The sequence below is a fragment of the Gorilla gorilla genome, chromosome 5 (genome assembly GCF_029281585.2).
Source record: "Gorilla gorilla gorilla isolate KB3781 chromosome 5, NHGRI_mGorGor1-v2.1_pri, whole genome shotgun sequence".
NCBI classification, from domain to species: Eukaryota; Metazoa; Chordata; class Mammalia; order Primates; family Hominidae; genus Gorilla; species Gorilla gorilla.
In genome coordinates this window covers 190,646,830-190,661,605 of record NC_073229.2, presented here as the reverse complement: position 1 = coordinate 190,661,605, position 14,776 = coordinate 190,646,830, and the positions used below count along the sequence as shown (strand labels likewise).

Sequence of the window (14,776 nt, the reverse complement as noted above, 5' to 3'; positions counted from 1 at the left end):
CTGTATATTTACCCTTTTTCCTTCTAATTCTAGTGTATAATGGCCCCTGCTTTTGCTAGGATGTCTCTCCCTAACAAAGGAGTGGGGCTTTCGGGCATAATTAGAAAGGCATGTGAAAAGAGTAAAGTTCCCCGGTCACAACTTAGTGGCTGGGAGAAGTATCAAGTGACTGCCTGTCCTAGGACCCCTCGGATAGCGACAGATCTGGAGGACAGTTGTCCGGGACAGGAGAGTAAGACTGAAGGCCGCACCAGTGTCCAGGAAACAGTTAACCTCCTGGCCCTCAATGGTCAAGCATACCCGGGGCTCTGTGAGGGTGATGGCATGGGCTGGTGCTTGCCCCGGGCACCCTCAGTCCTGCTGCTGGATCATCTGGTGAATGGCTTCTGACTCAGAGGACCTTCGTCCCCTGGGGCAGTGGGCCTTCCAGTGATTCCCTTGACATAAGGGGCATGGACGAGGGGGCGGCTTATTTCTATTGGGACAATCTTTTTTAACGTGTCCTTGTAGACCCCACCGGAAGAAAGCCCTATTAGGCATTCGATTTGTTCAGCTTTTCCTTTTCCAGAGCCTCCAAAGTCAGCTTGCCTGAGGGCCATGACTAAAACAGTGGCCTTTTTTTTTTTTTAATCTTGTTTGTCCCATTCCGCCTGCTCCTCCTGATCTCTATTACAAAAAACCGAGATTGCCAAGTTCAATAGGGTGTCTTAAGTTTTGCTCCAGGCCTAAGGTGGACTTTTGAAGTTTGTTTTCTAATGTCTGCAGCTGACCGAGTGATAAACTTAACCTTTAAGATTAGTTGGCCTTCAATAGAGTCAGGTGACAGAGAGGTATGCTGCCTCAATGCCTCCCTTAGTTTCTCCAGAAAGGCAGTAGGATTTTCTTCCTTTCTCTGTGTTACAGTGGACATCATTGAATAATTCACAGGCTTCTTCCTGGTTTTCCTTAGTCCTTCCAGCACGCAAGTTAGTAAATGTCTGCAGCACCAATTTCCATGTTCTGATTCTGTGTCTCAATGAGGGTCTGCACTGGGAACTGCCTGCTGGCCTGTGGGGAATCGTTCTCTTTCCTCTGTTGTCATCCTATCATTGACCTGACTGAGATACCAGAGATCGCCAAGCTCTTGGGCTGCAGTTATGGTGGCACTTCTCTCATCTGGGGTTAGTGTCTGATTTAGCAGTAATATTGCATCTCTCCATGTCAGATCAAAGGATTGTCCTAACTCTTGTAAAACATCAATATAGCCATCAGGGTTATTTGAGAATGTACCTAGGTCTATTTTAATTTGTTTCAAGTCTGAGAGGGAAAAAGGTACATACACTCTGACTGGGCTGAATTCTCCAGAATACATCTTGGGGGCATTTTTGCCTTGAGGGGAATGTTTCTCATCTGAAATATATATATATAGGGATGCCAGCACCCCTAGTCATTTTCCGATGAGCATTAGTCCTAGAGCGTCCGCTATGGTCCTAATGCTTATTCCTTTCCAGGGTGCGTAACCACCCATGGACCTCTGCTTATTGGATTAGTTATGCTTACTGATGTAGCAGTCTTGCACCCCTTTTCCCACCTTTCTTGACCACCAAGAAAGCGGTCCGGGCTGCTGGATTCTAGTGGTCCTTTACCAGCATGCCCAACGTTGCTTTTGCGCTCAGGGGTGAGTCCCAGAGCTGGGCTGGGTTCCTGAGTATTTCATGACAACCCAGCTGCCCCATCAAGATCCACTCCCATAAACAACAGTTCTTGCACAAATTCGTTTCAGAGAGGGTGTAGGTAACCTTTTGAGTCAGGATTGAGATAGAGTTTGTTGATTCTGTGAGTACTTTAAGGCTTGACTGAGTGCAAACAGCTCGCACGTTTGAGCAGACCAATTCTTAGGCAATTTTCCTAACTCTGCTTCTGTTAGAGTTTCCCTATCAATTACTGAATACCAATTGTGGGCTTTTCTTTTTCTCCCCTCAAATCACCGGGGAGGAACCATCTATGGTCCTGTCTTGAAGGGAGTTCCTCCTGGGTCTGGTTAGACCTTTGTATGGTAATTAAGATTTAAATTCCTCGTTAGGAAACCTTCTGGGTTAAGGGAATTTTTAGTGGTTAACGTTAAATCACCTTTGTCTAACAGAATAGCCCTATACTTTTAGATTTTTGAGTTAGTAAGCTACCTTTTTGCTTTTTTTTTTTTCTTTTACTTAGGATAGCTGTGAACTGGTGAGGTGTGCTCACAATGAGGTTTCCTCTAAAGGTTATTTTTCTACTTTCTTCTGCTAGCAAAGCAACTGCTGCTACCGATGGAATGCATTTGGGCCATCCGCGGGTTACTGGGTTAAGGATTTTTGATAGAAAGGCTACTGGTTTTCAGTGGTCTCAATGCGGCATTTCTCACAGCGTGTTCCCGGAACACCTGGGGTCTCAGAGGCCTGTTAGGGTCTGTTTTCATAGTGATACGGAGCCAGCGTCACTCTTTTCCTCTCTCCTGCGATCCCCAGCACACAGTGGCGTTACTGTGGTCCCGTGGTGCGTGATGGCACAGGACAGAACACAGTGCGTGCGAGATCCTATGGCTTCTACTGAGCCCACCACTCATCTCTCATTTGTTTATTTTAGAAAATAGTTTTTAAAAATATATTAAAAATATGTTAACATAATGGGTTTATCGCTAACATGTAATGTATTTAAAGCTATTTAAATTTCTAATAAGGTTAACATAATAGGTAACATCCACAAAACAGAAGCTCTTTGGGGTTCTCGGCCATCTGGTCTTGAGACCAAAGAAATTGGGACCCCCCCCCCCCCCCCCCCGCCCCGGCATGGAGGGAAGCGTGTGCTCTGGCGCCCCCTGTCTAGACAGGCTGCCCTTGCCCGCGTGCTAGTTGTGTGACTGCTTAGGTAAGCCTTGGTTTGTCATCTGTAAAATGCAAGTATTGCTAGTACTGCTCTCACAGGGCTTTCATGAGCTTTCAACGATGTAACTAATCCAGATAAAGTGGATTATTTAGTGCGGAATAGACATTGCCTGTTATCTTCTTAATAATGGGGAAAAAGAAGTACTTTAAAATTGTTAGCATCCAACACATTTCCTAAGTGTTTAATTCCCAAAGCCTTTCACAGTAACAGACCAGCATTAGAAGAAATGTAGACATTTTTAAGTTATTGGCAAGTTTTCCAAGTAATAAAATTGGTTTTAAACTGGAATAAGCTTCTCCTGTGTTAAAATTCAGGTTTGGTTTTAGTTCTAGATGTTTGACTGCTTACTGTTATATCATGTAAAATGATTTGAGAAAGTATAGAAAGAAGTAGGCCATAGGGGATAATGAGAAACAATATATTGAAATAGTTCCCATTTTGAAGTTTTTCTGAATGTACATTTAAATATTATATGCCTTAGTAAAAAAGAAGAAATTAAGTTAATGAGAAAAATGTTTTTCAAATAATGGCTAATTTCCTGGTGTTGTGATGTGATTACTGGCTCTAATTTTATTCACTGGTTACGAGGCAGGAGTGAGCAGTTGAGCAGCCAGTGCGCATCGTGTGGGAGCCCGGAATCCTTGGGATCATTTCTGTAGGGTCTGGGCAGTTGGGATGATCAGATCTGAGGCCCTTTACACAGCAGGGTCACCGAGCTGCAGCCTTGATAATTCTTCAGTCCACACAGTTCAAATCGGTGGAACAGCTGCCCTCTGTAATTGTAGTTGGGCCTGAATGTAAACTTCCTGGTGTTTTATTTTAGTGATTGGAATATTCTCTGTGCACATATTATTCACTGGAAATGTCTTAAAGGGTTGTTGTAATGGAAATTCTTTACTCTGATACACACTTTACTCTGACAGAATAGTGGGGCGGGTGGATAATCACCATTCCCACATGTGGACAATACTGTGTTATTGTTATATTTGAAATCTGAAAATCAAATTTAATTTAAAACATTAATGACGTAAAACATAAGTCAAAAATATGGACAGTTCCAAATACATAGGACCCTTAAGCAATGTGGGGGTTAGGGGTACCAGCCTCCCATAGGGTCAGAAATCCTTGTGTAACTTTTGACTCTGCAAAACATAACTACTAATAGCCTACTGTTGACCAGAAGTCTTATCGATAACTTAGTCGATTAACATATTTTGTGTGTTAGCCGGGCGCGGTGGCTCACGCCTGCAATCCCAGCACTTTGGGAGGCTGAGGTGGGTGGATCACAAGGTCAGGAAATCGAGACCATCCTGGCTAACACGGTGAAACCCCGTCTCTACTAAAAGTACAAAAAATTAGCTGGGCGTGGTGGTGGGCGCCTATAGTCCCAGCTACTCAGGAGGCTGAGGCAGGAGAATGGCGTGAACCCGGGAGGCGGAGCTTGCAGTAAGCCAAGATCGCGCCACTGCACTCCAGCCTGGGCAACAGAGACCCTGTCTCAAAAAACAAAAACAAAAGCAAAAAACACACCATATTTTGTATGTTATATGTATTATATATATTATACAGTATTCTTTAAGTGAGCTGAAGAAAATGTTAAGACAATCATAAATAAGAGAAAATACATTTACTATTGTTAAGTATTGAAGTGGATCATCATGAAGGTCTTCATCCTCATCACCATTACCTTGAGTAGGCTGAGGAGGAAGCGGAGGGGTTGGTCTTGCTGTCTCGGGAGTGGCAGAGGCAGAGGAAAATCCTCCTATAAGTGGACCCTCGCAGTTCAAACCCATGGTGTTCAAGGGTAAACTGTATTTGGTTTTGCTTAGCTGACCTTTTAAATCAACTTATTTGAGACAGTAAATTTAGATAAGATGTAATCATGCAAGATAAGATGTAATCATGCATTTTAGAGATCAGCTCTTGTTCAGGTGAACCCCAAAATCTAGTTCTGAGACAGATTAGCTGATCTCAGTATTCTAGTACCCAAGCTTTACTATTTAATATTACATATGAATAGTTATAATTATTGTGTTCTGGGCAAGCTATGAGAAATCCCTTGTAAACTGTAAGCTAAATTTTACATTATTTTTATTTATTTATTTTTTGGAGATGGAGTATTGCTCTGTCGCCAAGGCTGGAGTACAATGGCACGATCTCGGCTTACTGCAACCTCCACCTCCCGGATTCAAGTGATTCTCCTGCCTCAGCCTCCTGAGTAGCTGAGATTACAAGCGCGTGCCACCACTCCCAGCTAATTTTTGTATCTTTAGTAGAGACAGGGTTTCACCGTGTTGGTCAGGCTTGTTCTCGAACTCATGACCTCAGGTGATCCACCCGCCTTGGCCTCCCAAAGTGCTGGGATTACAGGCGTGAACTACTGTACCCAGCTACTATATTTCTTTAACCGCTTTTCAGTTACACCTGCTGTCCTGAAGTTAAACGTAGCCATCTCTCTGGAGTGGCTTTCCTTGCTGGGAACTGCTGCTGGCTGCTTGCATCAGCCGAAGGGTATTTGTAATGGATTCTTTAACAGCCACGGCACCAGTGAGGGCCAGCGACAGAGGCTGCTTTCACGCATTCTGTTTCAGGCCCAAGCCAATCTTTCTAACTTCTAATTTACAAGGAGCTGAAGGTTTCAAGTAGCAGAAGTAGCTGGGCAGGGGACAAGTGAGGCTGTCATTTGGGTGCTTTTATCAGAGTCTGAAGAGGGGATAGTCCGTCGGCAATGCTAACTCCTCCATACTCCTGGGGCACCAACCCGCCATGAGAACCCAGAGCTCAGAACCCCTCGTAGGAGCATGCTTTGCTCTGGGGGTTCTGGGGAGACAGGGAAGAGGCACTGCCCCTCCTGCCTGGCCTGGTGATGAGGTGGCGGACACTCAGAATGTACTTTTCTGCCTCTCAAGGGTCACACAAACTTACAGCTTTCCATGTCTCCAAGCTTCTGGGCTGGTATGAGTCGTCTGGGAGGACTTGGAGAATCCCAGTTCTTGTCTGGTCAGACATGTGCATTAATCTGATAAACTATCACTTTTCTTGGGTTAAAAAGGCCCAAATCGCTACTAGTTTGTGGGTGAGAGGTCACTTAATCCAATCACCCTGATCTACCAAGACTTTTTCCCTCTCAGCTTTAGTGTAAAAGTTGCAATCTGGGCTTGGACTCGTACTCCTGGGGTGGACTCTTATCTCCTCCCGTCCCGTTAGAGCTGTGTGATGGCAGGTGCGTAGCTACCTCGCCTCTGTACGACCAGTGTCCCAGCAGAATGGAGACAGCAATGGAAGTCGGGAGCATTACTATGAGGCCACCAACCCATTCTCACCCCAAAACTGTCATTCCTTCTGAAGCATCCTAAGAGTAAGGAGACAGGAAGGAGAGAAGTCCCCACCAGCACCGTCACAGCTTTTGAACTGCGAGGCTCCAAACTCAGATGTCTGAGTGTCCAAGTGTTTGCTGATTTTTCTCCATAGCCTGCCTCTCCAGCTGTGCCCCCATAAATGATATTTGATACCGTCCCCCGCCCCACCCCCGTCCTCTCCTGCCTCACCCTCTCTTCCAGTTCTCCACTTTCCAGGCACAGAACTGTGGGCCTCCTGCCGCCACTGACGTGCCTCTTCCCACACCCATCCAGAGATTCTAAAACCTGGAATAAAACATATTGAGGAGGAGCTTTCAGTATCTTAGGACCTCACCTGTCAAGCTGATTAACAGCCTGAGCCCACCGGCAGAGACAGGCTGGCAGGGATGGAGGGAAAGTGCCTGTGAGCTGGGAGGCTTGTTTCAGAGCTGTATTGGGGTGGCTTGGGAGGTGCTGGTAGAGATGACAGGGCCCAAACCTGTCACCCCAACCCAAGCTCTGGTGAGAAGTGTTTCCCACCACCTGCCAGGTTTCCTTGACGCTCCCCTGTATCCACAGCGCAGTTCTCTGAGGCCGCCAACAGTCAACAAGGGGAGGCGTTGCTGCTGCCTCGGAGACTGAGGCGGCTGGGGGAGGGCGATGCTGTCCTGCTGTGACTGTTGGCACAGGGCACATTTGTGTTTACCCACAGTTGAAGGTGCTCTGGAGCTAACCTGGGGCCATAACCATCACACACCTGGTTTCCATCGGAAAAGTGTATCTGATGGAAAGTACTTTGTGGAGATCTAAGCAGTTGATGATTATCCTTAAGTAATGCAGGGACTGCACACATGAAACGCTGACTTTTTGATCCGTCACTTTGCAATTGTTCAATTATTTATTAAACAAACATTTGAATATTGTAGGATGTCTTCATGTGTCTACGACTAGAATGTAAATTGACAGTGAAGATTTATCTCATTAATTCTGAATCTCTGCTACAGTGATAAATATATTGTTTTGCTCATAGGAATTATTAAAGGGACTTAATGTCTAATATTTGCTATGTAATCAGCATTATATAGCTGAAACTGAACTATTTTGCCTGTTCATAGGTACTTAGGTTTTGAATTTGAAAGTGACTCCTCAAGGGGTGGCATGAACACTATGTAAGATTCACTGAGGGTCATTTCTCCCCTCTCAGCTCCAGCCCGCTTTTCTCTGTGAAGCAGGATGTGTGGGGCCGCAGAGCTGCATCTACTGGCGGTGCCTTTCCCGCCGTCTCGAAGGCACGGAGAGGCTACAAGGGATTTTCTCTCAAACGTGCAGGGCCTCCACCTATGACTCCGGAAGGCTGCCGGCTCCCGCAGGGGAATGCTCCTGGCTTTCGACGGACTACATTAACCTCCGACCACCGGAGCGCCAGCTGGGGGAGCCCCGGGATGCCTGGCGCGCGCTCCGCCCTCCGCTGTCCTGGCACTTTGCTCCCATTCAACAGTCGGTCGTGACACCAGCCGGGCACAGCCCGGGGCCTGGCAGGGCCGCGTCCTTAGCGAGCGCGCTGGGCTCCTCCTCCTGCCGGCCCGGCCCGCGTCTCAGCTGTGGGGCCCCGGGGGCGCCTAGACTCGCCCACAGTCGGACGGCGGGAGGCGGTTCCTGCAGGGTCCAGTCCCGGGAGCACCCCCAGGAGGAGGGGAGGGTGGGAGCGCCTCTCTTTGAGTCCCCGGGTTTGGTCGCTGGGATGTGAGGAAGCCGGAGAGGCCGCGGCTGGACGCAGGTGGGTGTGGAGGGGCCGCCCGGACTGCGGGGACCCGCTCCGCGCACAGTGGCTGAGCGCCCGCCTCTCTTTCTAGGGGCTGAGGATCCGGCGGCTCGGCTGCACCATGCCCTTCCCGCCCATGCCGCCGCCGCCCGCCCCCGCCCCGGGGGCCCAAGCCGCGCGCCAGTTACCCCGGAGGCCCTGCGCCGCGGGGGACAAGAAGAAGAGGCCCCCACAGCGGCCCGAGGGGCTCCTCTCCAGCTCCTGGCCCTCCGCCACGCTCAAGAGGCCGCCGGCCCGGCGCGGCCCCGGCCTGGACAGGACGCAGCCGCCGGCCCCTCCGGGCGTCTCCCCCCAGGCCTTGCCCAGCCGCGCGCGGGCCCCAGCCACGTGCGCCCCGCCCCGGCCGGCAGGCTCCGGCCACAGCCCAGCGAGGACCACCTACGCGGCGACCTCGGCCGGGACGGGGACCACCGCCGCGGGGACCTCCTCGGGGGCGGGGGCTTGTCCCGACGCCGCTGCGCGCTTCTCCCTGAATCTCACCCCCGAGGCCATCCTGGTCATCCAGAAGCGTCATCTGGAGAAGCAGCTGCTGGCGCGGCCCCGCAGGCCCTTCCCCTCACCCTCGGCCGAACCCGGGCGCCTACTCGCCCCCTGTCTCCCGGCTAGGGCCGCGGGCCCGCGGAGGGGCGGCCCCGCCAGCGACCCCTACGCACCCCCCACCCCCGGCCAGGGCCGCCGCGCGCCTCCGCCCGGCGCCCAGCTGCTGCACGGCGGCCTGCAGGTTCCCCAGCTCAGCCCGCGGCCCGGGGCCCTGCGGCCGATGCTCAAGGTGTCGCTGCTCAACGAGCGGCACAGGTACGACGACGTGGAGTACGAGGAGGAGCCAGAGGCGGTGGACGAGGGCCTGGTCCGCAAGTGCACGGAGTGGCTGCGCGGCGTGGAGTCGGCGGCTGCCGCGCGGGGCCGGGCGGGGGCCCTGGACTCACGGCGGCACCTGAGCACGCTGTGAGCCCAGCGGGCCTGCGGGGACAGGCCAGGCCTGATCCCGCCTCACTTCCTGCACGCGCCACTCCGCCTAGGGGCCCTCGGGGGAGACCGCAGGCTCCTCTGGCCGCCAGCGCCCACTTTCGGGACACCCGTGCGCAAGCTGGCCCACGTGGGGCGCAGCCAGACTCGCCCGACGGCCACGGCCCCCCTCCTGCCCTCGGCAGCCGGCAGCCCGGGCCTTTCTCGTTCACACCGGTGGTATCTACCCCAGATGCCTGCCTCTGCCCCACTCTGGCCTCCTCTTGGCATCGCCGAGCATCCATGCAGTTCGTGGGGAATTAAGCAACTGAGAAAATGCCTCTTGGTGCCCCGAGCCCCAGGGTTCGTCTAGGTCCCAGAGACCCTCTGCCTGGAGGCGGGCCTTCCCCAGGGCTACATCTGCACCCCCTGTGGTGTCACCCTCAGCCGGCGCCGGGCACCCTGGACAGTGCGGTGGGCGATGGCCCAGGTGGGTGGCCGCGACGGTGGCCTCCTGCAGAGCTGGGACCCGGTGCTACATTCGTGATTTTGTTTTCTCCCAAGTCAGAAAAATGTTGAGGGTATTAGACATCCCTGAAACTCAGTTAACCGAATTTCCAGTCTCCAAAGCGGAAGGGTAGGCATCGCCAGGCGCTGGTGAGCCCTGGTCAATGAGCGCTTCCATGGAAACCGCTCGGCTGATTACATTTTTTCTGTGTATTATTTGAATAGAGAGTAAAGCTCCTCCTCTGTTTCGTAACCATATCCTTTCCCCCGCTAACTGGAGGCTGATTTCTACATATTTCTTCCATGTATCTGAGAATATCTAACTAGAAGGATGAGAAGGAAATAAAATGTTATAATCAGATAAGGCTGGTTATAGAAGAGTAATGTATTACCTCAATTTTTGACTGACTTTGTAAAAGCCAATAACTGGTTTAATGTTTATCTTGATAGACTTTAAATGTATCAAGTCTTAATTGTATTTTAAATTGAAGCCTTACATTTTTAAAACAGATTTTGTATTTTTCTTGTGGAGGTCTTTGCTCTAATAACACACACACACTGTCTCTCTCTCTCTCTCTCTCTCTCTCTCTCTCTCTAATTCTAGGCACACATTTAGTTAGATGTGAAGCATTTAATTCATTGGGAGCTAGGTCAGCTGCCAGATGAGTTGCAAAAACAGAAAAAAACCTACCCATTGAATAACTTCTTTGAATTTGGAGATAAGTTTTCTTTTACTTAAAATGAATATATTAATTCTAGAGGGGCAAAACTAGCAATGCTTATGCAAGTGACGGTGCTGCTCTTGTTCCACCCCCACCCAGATGGTCTCTGAGTGCGCCGTCCTGGGCAGGGCACACGGTCTGGAGCTGAGAGGGTGGAGCAAGAGTGCACTGACTCCGAGCCGAGGACAGGAGTGGCTCAACTTGGTCTCGTCTTGCACTTAGTGCAAATACCAATAATTAAGATGCCTAGACTTCTGCCCTTGGTCACGGTAACAACAACATTTTGAAGACTTTTCCCTGGTGGCATCCTAGAGGGACCGACTTTCTGCAGCCTCTGTCTTCCAAGCTGAGCTTCTGCTGCAGTGTGGCTGTCACTGCACCTGTGTGTCTCCCTGACGTCCCTGTCAGCTGCTTCATTTTGATTTCCTTTCTTCTCCCGCCCTTTCTCTAGGCTCTGTCCCAGCATCTCCTGTTCTTAACTGGCCACAATACAACACTAAGCACATTTTTAGTAATTTGTATTTATTAAATAGAGTTTGTGGGCCTTGTTCTCTACTTTAAAAGCAGATGAGTGGAACATTTATGTTTCCCTGGTCAATGAGCCTCAATAAAAAACAAACAGAAAAAAGGTTTTACATGTGACACATGATATCTTTTCATTGGTGTTAAGGACATTTTGAGAAAGTTTTCTAAGTCGCTGTGCTCCAATTAATGCTTAAATAAAAGAGAAATTCAGTGACTTGTGATTCTTTTTGAGGGGGACACTGAAAACTGGTCAGGAAGAGACTACTGAGGGATTTACAATTCACATGACATGATTTCTTCATAGTGGCACTCAACCTAAGGTTCTGGGATTTCCAGGAGTTGAAAAAGGTTTGCTGGTTTTAATCACTACTAGAATTTTTAAAAATCACTACCAGGATTTTTAAGATAGTCAAATACTGTAAGGTTATTTGGCAATGACATTTGACCTTTTATGGGGCCACAAATCCCCGTGAAAGCTATATTCCAAAAGGACTCCTAAAACCGTGTACCACATAGCAACAAAACATTGCATATAATTTGCATATATTTTAAGAAGCTCATGGGTCCCAGGTTAAGGACTCCTCCTATATACACTCACTAGAATATTTTTTTTATTTTGCCTAAAGTAATTTCATACTGGTAGGTCATACCAATCAGAAATTAAAGGGTCAATTTGAATAATTGCTAGACTATTAGATTACTATTATATTATTATCAAATTCTCCCATAACTGTAATGTCTCACAGCAGGAACTGAGGAGGACTTCCATCCCAGGAGAGAAAATTGGGTGCCACTATGTAAGTAAAAGTGTTGCCAGTTCCAAAGATTGAGCAATATGTGACTTAATTCCCTCTATTTAGAGAATAGCTGGCACTTTAAGATAGGTTTTTATGTTGATCTGCCTTATTTCTAGAAAAGTGGATGCCAAGTTGTCAGAACCATTAGTTGTGGGGTTTCCCTAGAAATCATGCAGTTCAGTTTAGGGTGGGTGATCTGTGGGATCTTTGCTTTTCAGCATGGTAATTTCAGCCAACCGTGGTGTATCATTCAAAGAAAGTCTGAAAATAACAGTCTCTCTAGTAAGGAAGGACACTTTTGCATCAACAGAAATGCACACACAGGCCTTTGTGACCTCTGGGAAACCTGGATTGATGTGGTTCCCCAGCATGGCCTCTGTCCAGATGCTGCCTGGGTAAGGGCACAGCTGCTCCCATGGCCTGTAGTGGAGGCCCCATGGTCTGGCTTGGAGTCGGAGCGCCCCTCAGCATTGTGTGGGAGAAGGTACCGCACCATGGTTCAAGGTGGGTTTTGGTACCCTAGAGGCTGGAGTTGCCACACTGATGCTGTCATTTATCCACATCTTTCATTAAACTTCCATGTTTGTTTCCTCTTCTGTCTGTGGGGATAGTTGAACATAGGTGACCCTGGTGAGGATTATGAGGCAATATGCAAAGCGTTCCCCCAGCTCAAAGTTAACTGTAATTTTTACTATTTCAAAAAAGTCTTTACTACTCAAAAAACTCTGGCACTCTTGTGCACATTCGAAACCCTCCCTAGTTACAGCATTCTGAGATTTTTATCTTTAACCATTTAATGCACACCTACACTTTTATATTCCTGAGGAATTAAAAAATTAAAATGTCTATTGTGTTTTGCCTTCTTATCTCACACTTAATTATTATGTTATGAGCACAAAATTTAGCTCTGAGCTTCCTGGTAGCAGAGACAAAGTTTAAAGTAAGAGTCATATAATCTCAATATCTAATAACAAGAAACACTTCTTGGAGAAAATTGTTATGTGTGTATTTGGATTATATACAACGTAATGGATAGTAGTATCCTTAAATGCAGCTTCTCGAAGATGCCGAAGTGTTCTTGTTGTTTTTTTTTATTTTTTGAGACGGAGTCTCACTCTGTCACCCAGGCTGGAGTGCAGTGGCGTGATCTCGGCTCACTGCAAGCTCCGCCTCCCGGGTTCACACCATTCTCCTGCCTCAGCCTCCCCAGTAGCTGGGACTACAGGTGTCAGCCACCATGCCCGGCTAATTTTTTTGTATTTTCAGTAGAGACAGAGTTTCACTGTGTTAGCCAGGATGGTCTCGATCTCCTGACCTCGTGATCCACCCTCCTCGGCCTCCCAAAGTGCTGGGATTACAGGCATGAGCCACCGTGCCCGGCCAAAGATGCCTAAATGTTCTTTACATTACTATTAGCTCTTGATGAAAGCCAGTGGGGTCATTATCAGCAACATCCTTGCTGGAACTGGACCATCCCACCTTATGGAGCTGGCGTGGATGGAAACCTACAAAATACAGTAGGGAATCTTCAGGAAGCAGTTTTAGATCTGCTCAAATATTTAGTAAGTACTGCCCTAGAACCTCAGACAATTCGACATCAGTCCTTAAATGTTTGGTCTCATGACCTCTTTCTAGTCTCAAAAATTACCGAAGGGAAAAAAAGTATTGAGGGAAGCCAAAGAACCTTCTTCAGTGTAGGTTTATCTATCAGTACTTCCTGTATCAGAACTAAGAGACCCTAGAACAATCAAACTGCTGGTTTCACCCATACCATGTCGGCTCCTAGTGCCTGCTGTAAAGTCTGGGTTAGCTGCATCTGAAATGGATGGGAAGTGTTTTAAGAAACAGATATTCCAGACCTCAGACCTAGGGATACTAATTCAGTAGATCTGGGAAAGGGCTGATGTGCCACCAGGTTGGGAGCCATTGCTATATGGCAAGAAATACAAGACCAGGCTCAAGAAATACTTCAGGCAGATTTTATTGAAGGTGGATTTAACCAACTGTGTCCTCTCACAAGAGACCCTGCAATGCGACTCTGTCAATATCAGAGTCTCCTTTTCTAGGTAGTCATGTCTCCCTTCCTGGCCATGTGTTTTCACGGCAGGGAGGGTAGGATGCAATGACCAAAAATAACTAAAGTGACCCCATGTCATCAGCCTAGGCACCGTCCAGCTCATAGAATTGGGAGTGCTGGCCACTCCACTTCTGGGGGGCCTTGCCCCACATCTCATTCATCCGGAGTCCCCTCCCTTGATGACTGTGTCCTAGGTCTTCCCTCATCTACCTCTGTCAGCATAATTATGAGTGCCTCCCAGATACAAGCTTCTACAACACAGCAATGCCACTCCCGATGCCACTCCTGATGCCACTCCCGATGTCATCCTGTCACCAGAGTGGGAGGGCAGGCTCTGAGAACTGCAGATGCATGGGTGTGTCCTGAAAAGCCAACCCCAGACAGTGCACGGAGCTCAACACCTGGTTTTATGAGGAAATTATAACAAGTATCTATTGAGTATTTCACTTTGAGCAGGATAGTATGCCAGCAGGCCCAGAATAGTTCAGTTATTCATTCAAAAAATATTTACCCTGCCTCTACAGGATGAAGGGTATCTGAGACACAAAACTAACTGGAACTGTTCCCTACGTAATCTAATGGGTCAGCATGTCCAAAGGTGTATCCAGGTCTGCCGAGAGCAGTGACTTTGGTTTGAGGACAGTCAATATTGAGTGGTTCTTTAGGACAGCCATTGATCTGTATTTGTTTACTTGGGCCAATTTAACAGAATACCACACACTGGGCGGCTTAAAAAACAGATACTTATTTTCTTATAGTTCTGGAGGCTGGATGTTCAGAATCGAGATGCCGGCAAGGCTAGTCCCTGGTGAGGCCTCTTTCCCAGCTTGCAGACGGCCGCCTCCCGCACTGCGTCCTCATAGAGCCTTGGTATCTCTTCCTTCTCCTACAGGGATGCCAGTTCTGTTGGGTCACAGCCCTCACGTATGTGCCCGTTTAACCTTAAAATTACCTCCTTAAAGGCACTCTCTGCAAATATAGTCACAGTGCATTGAGAGCTTTGATATATTAATATTAATTTGGGGGTGTTGGGGACAAGATTCAACCCAGAACGTGGTCTGTGGTTTCAGTTGCTTTTTAAGGCCACTTATGGAATATGATAGCAAGATAAGATCCTCCGCTTCTTCCCACCACTTAGG

General features: G+C 48.4%; 1 protein-coding gene across 1 annotated transcript; it reads left to right on the top strand.

The window, feature by feature from the left end:
* Positions 1-7,658: 7,658 nt before the first annotated feature.
* PRR18 (proline rich 18) lies at positions 7,659-10,977 on the top strand. Its single transcript, XM_031011817.3, has 2 exons — positions 7,659-8,019; positions 8,096-10,977. Exon 2 carries the CDS (start codon positions 8,126-8,128, stop codon positions 9,011-9,013), a length of 888 nt encoding a protein of 295 aa, XP_030867677.2. The 5' UTR covers positions 7,659-8,019; positions 8,096-8,125; the 3' UTR covers positions 9,014-10,977.
* Positions 10,978-14,776: the final 3,799 nt, after the last annotated feature.

What these genes read in the sequence shown, in the direction of transcription:
- PRR18 (XM_031011817.3), top strand. Translation starts at nt 8,126, where the DNA reads ATGCCCTTCCCGCCCATGCCGCCGCCGCCCGCCCCCGCCCCGGGGGCC.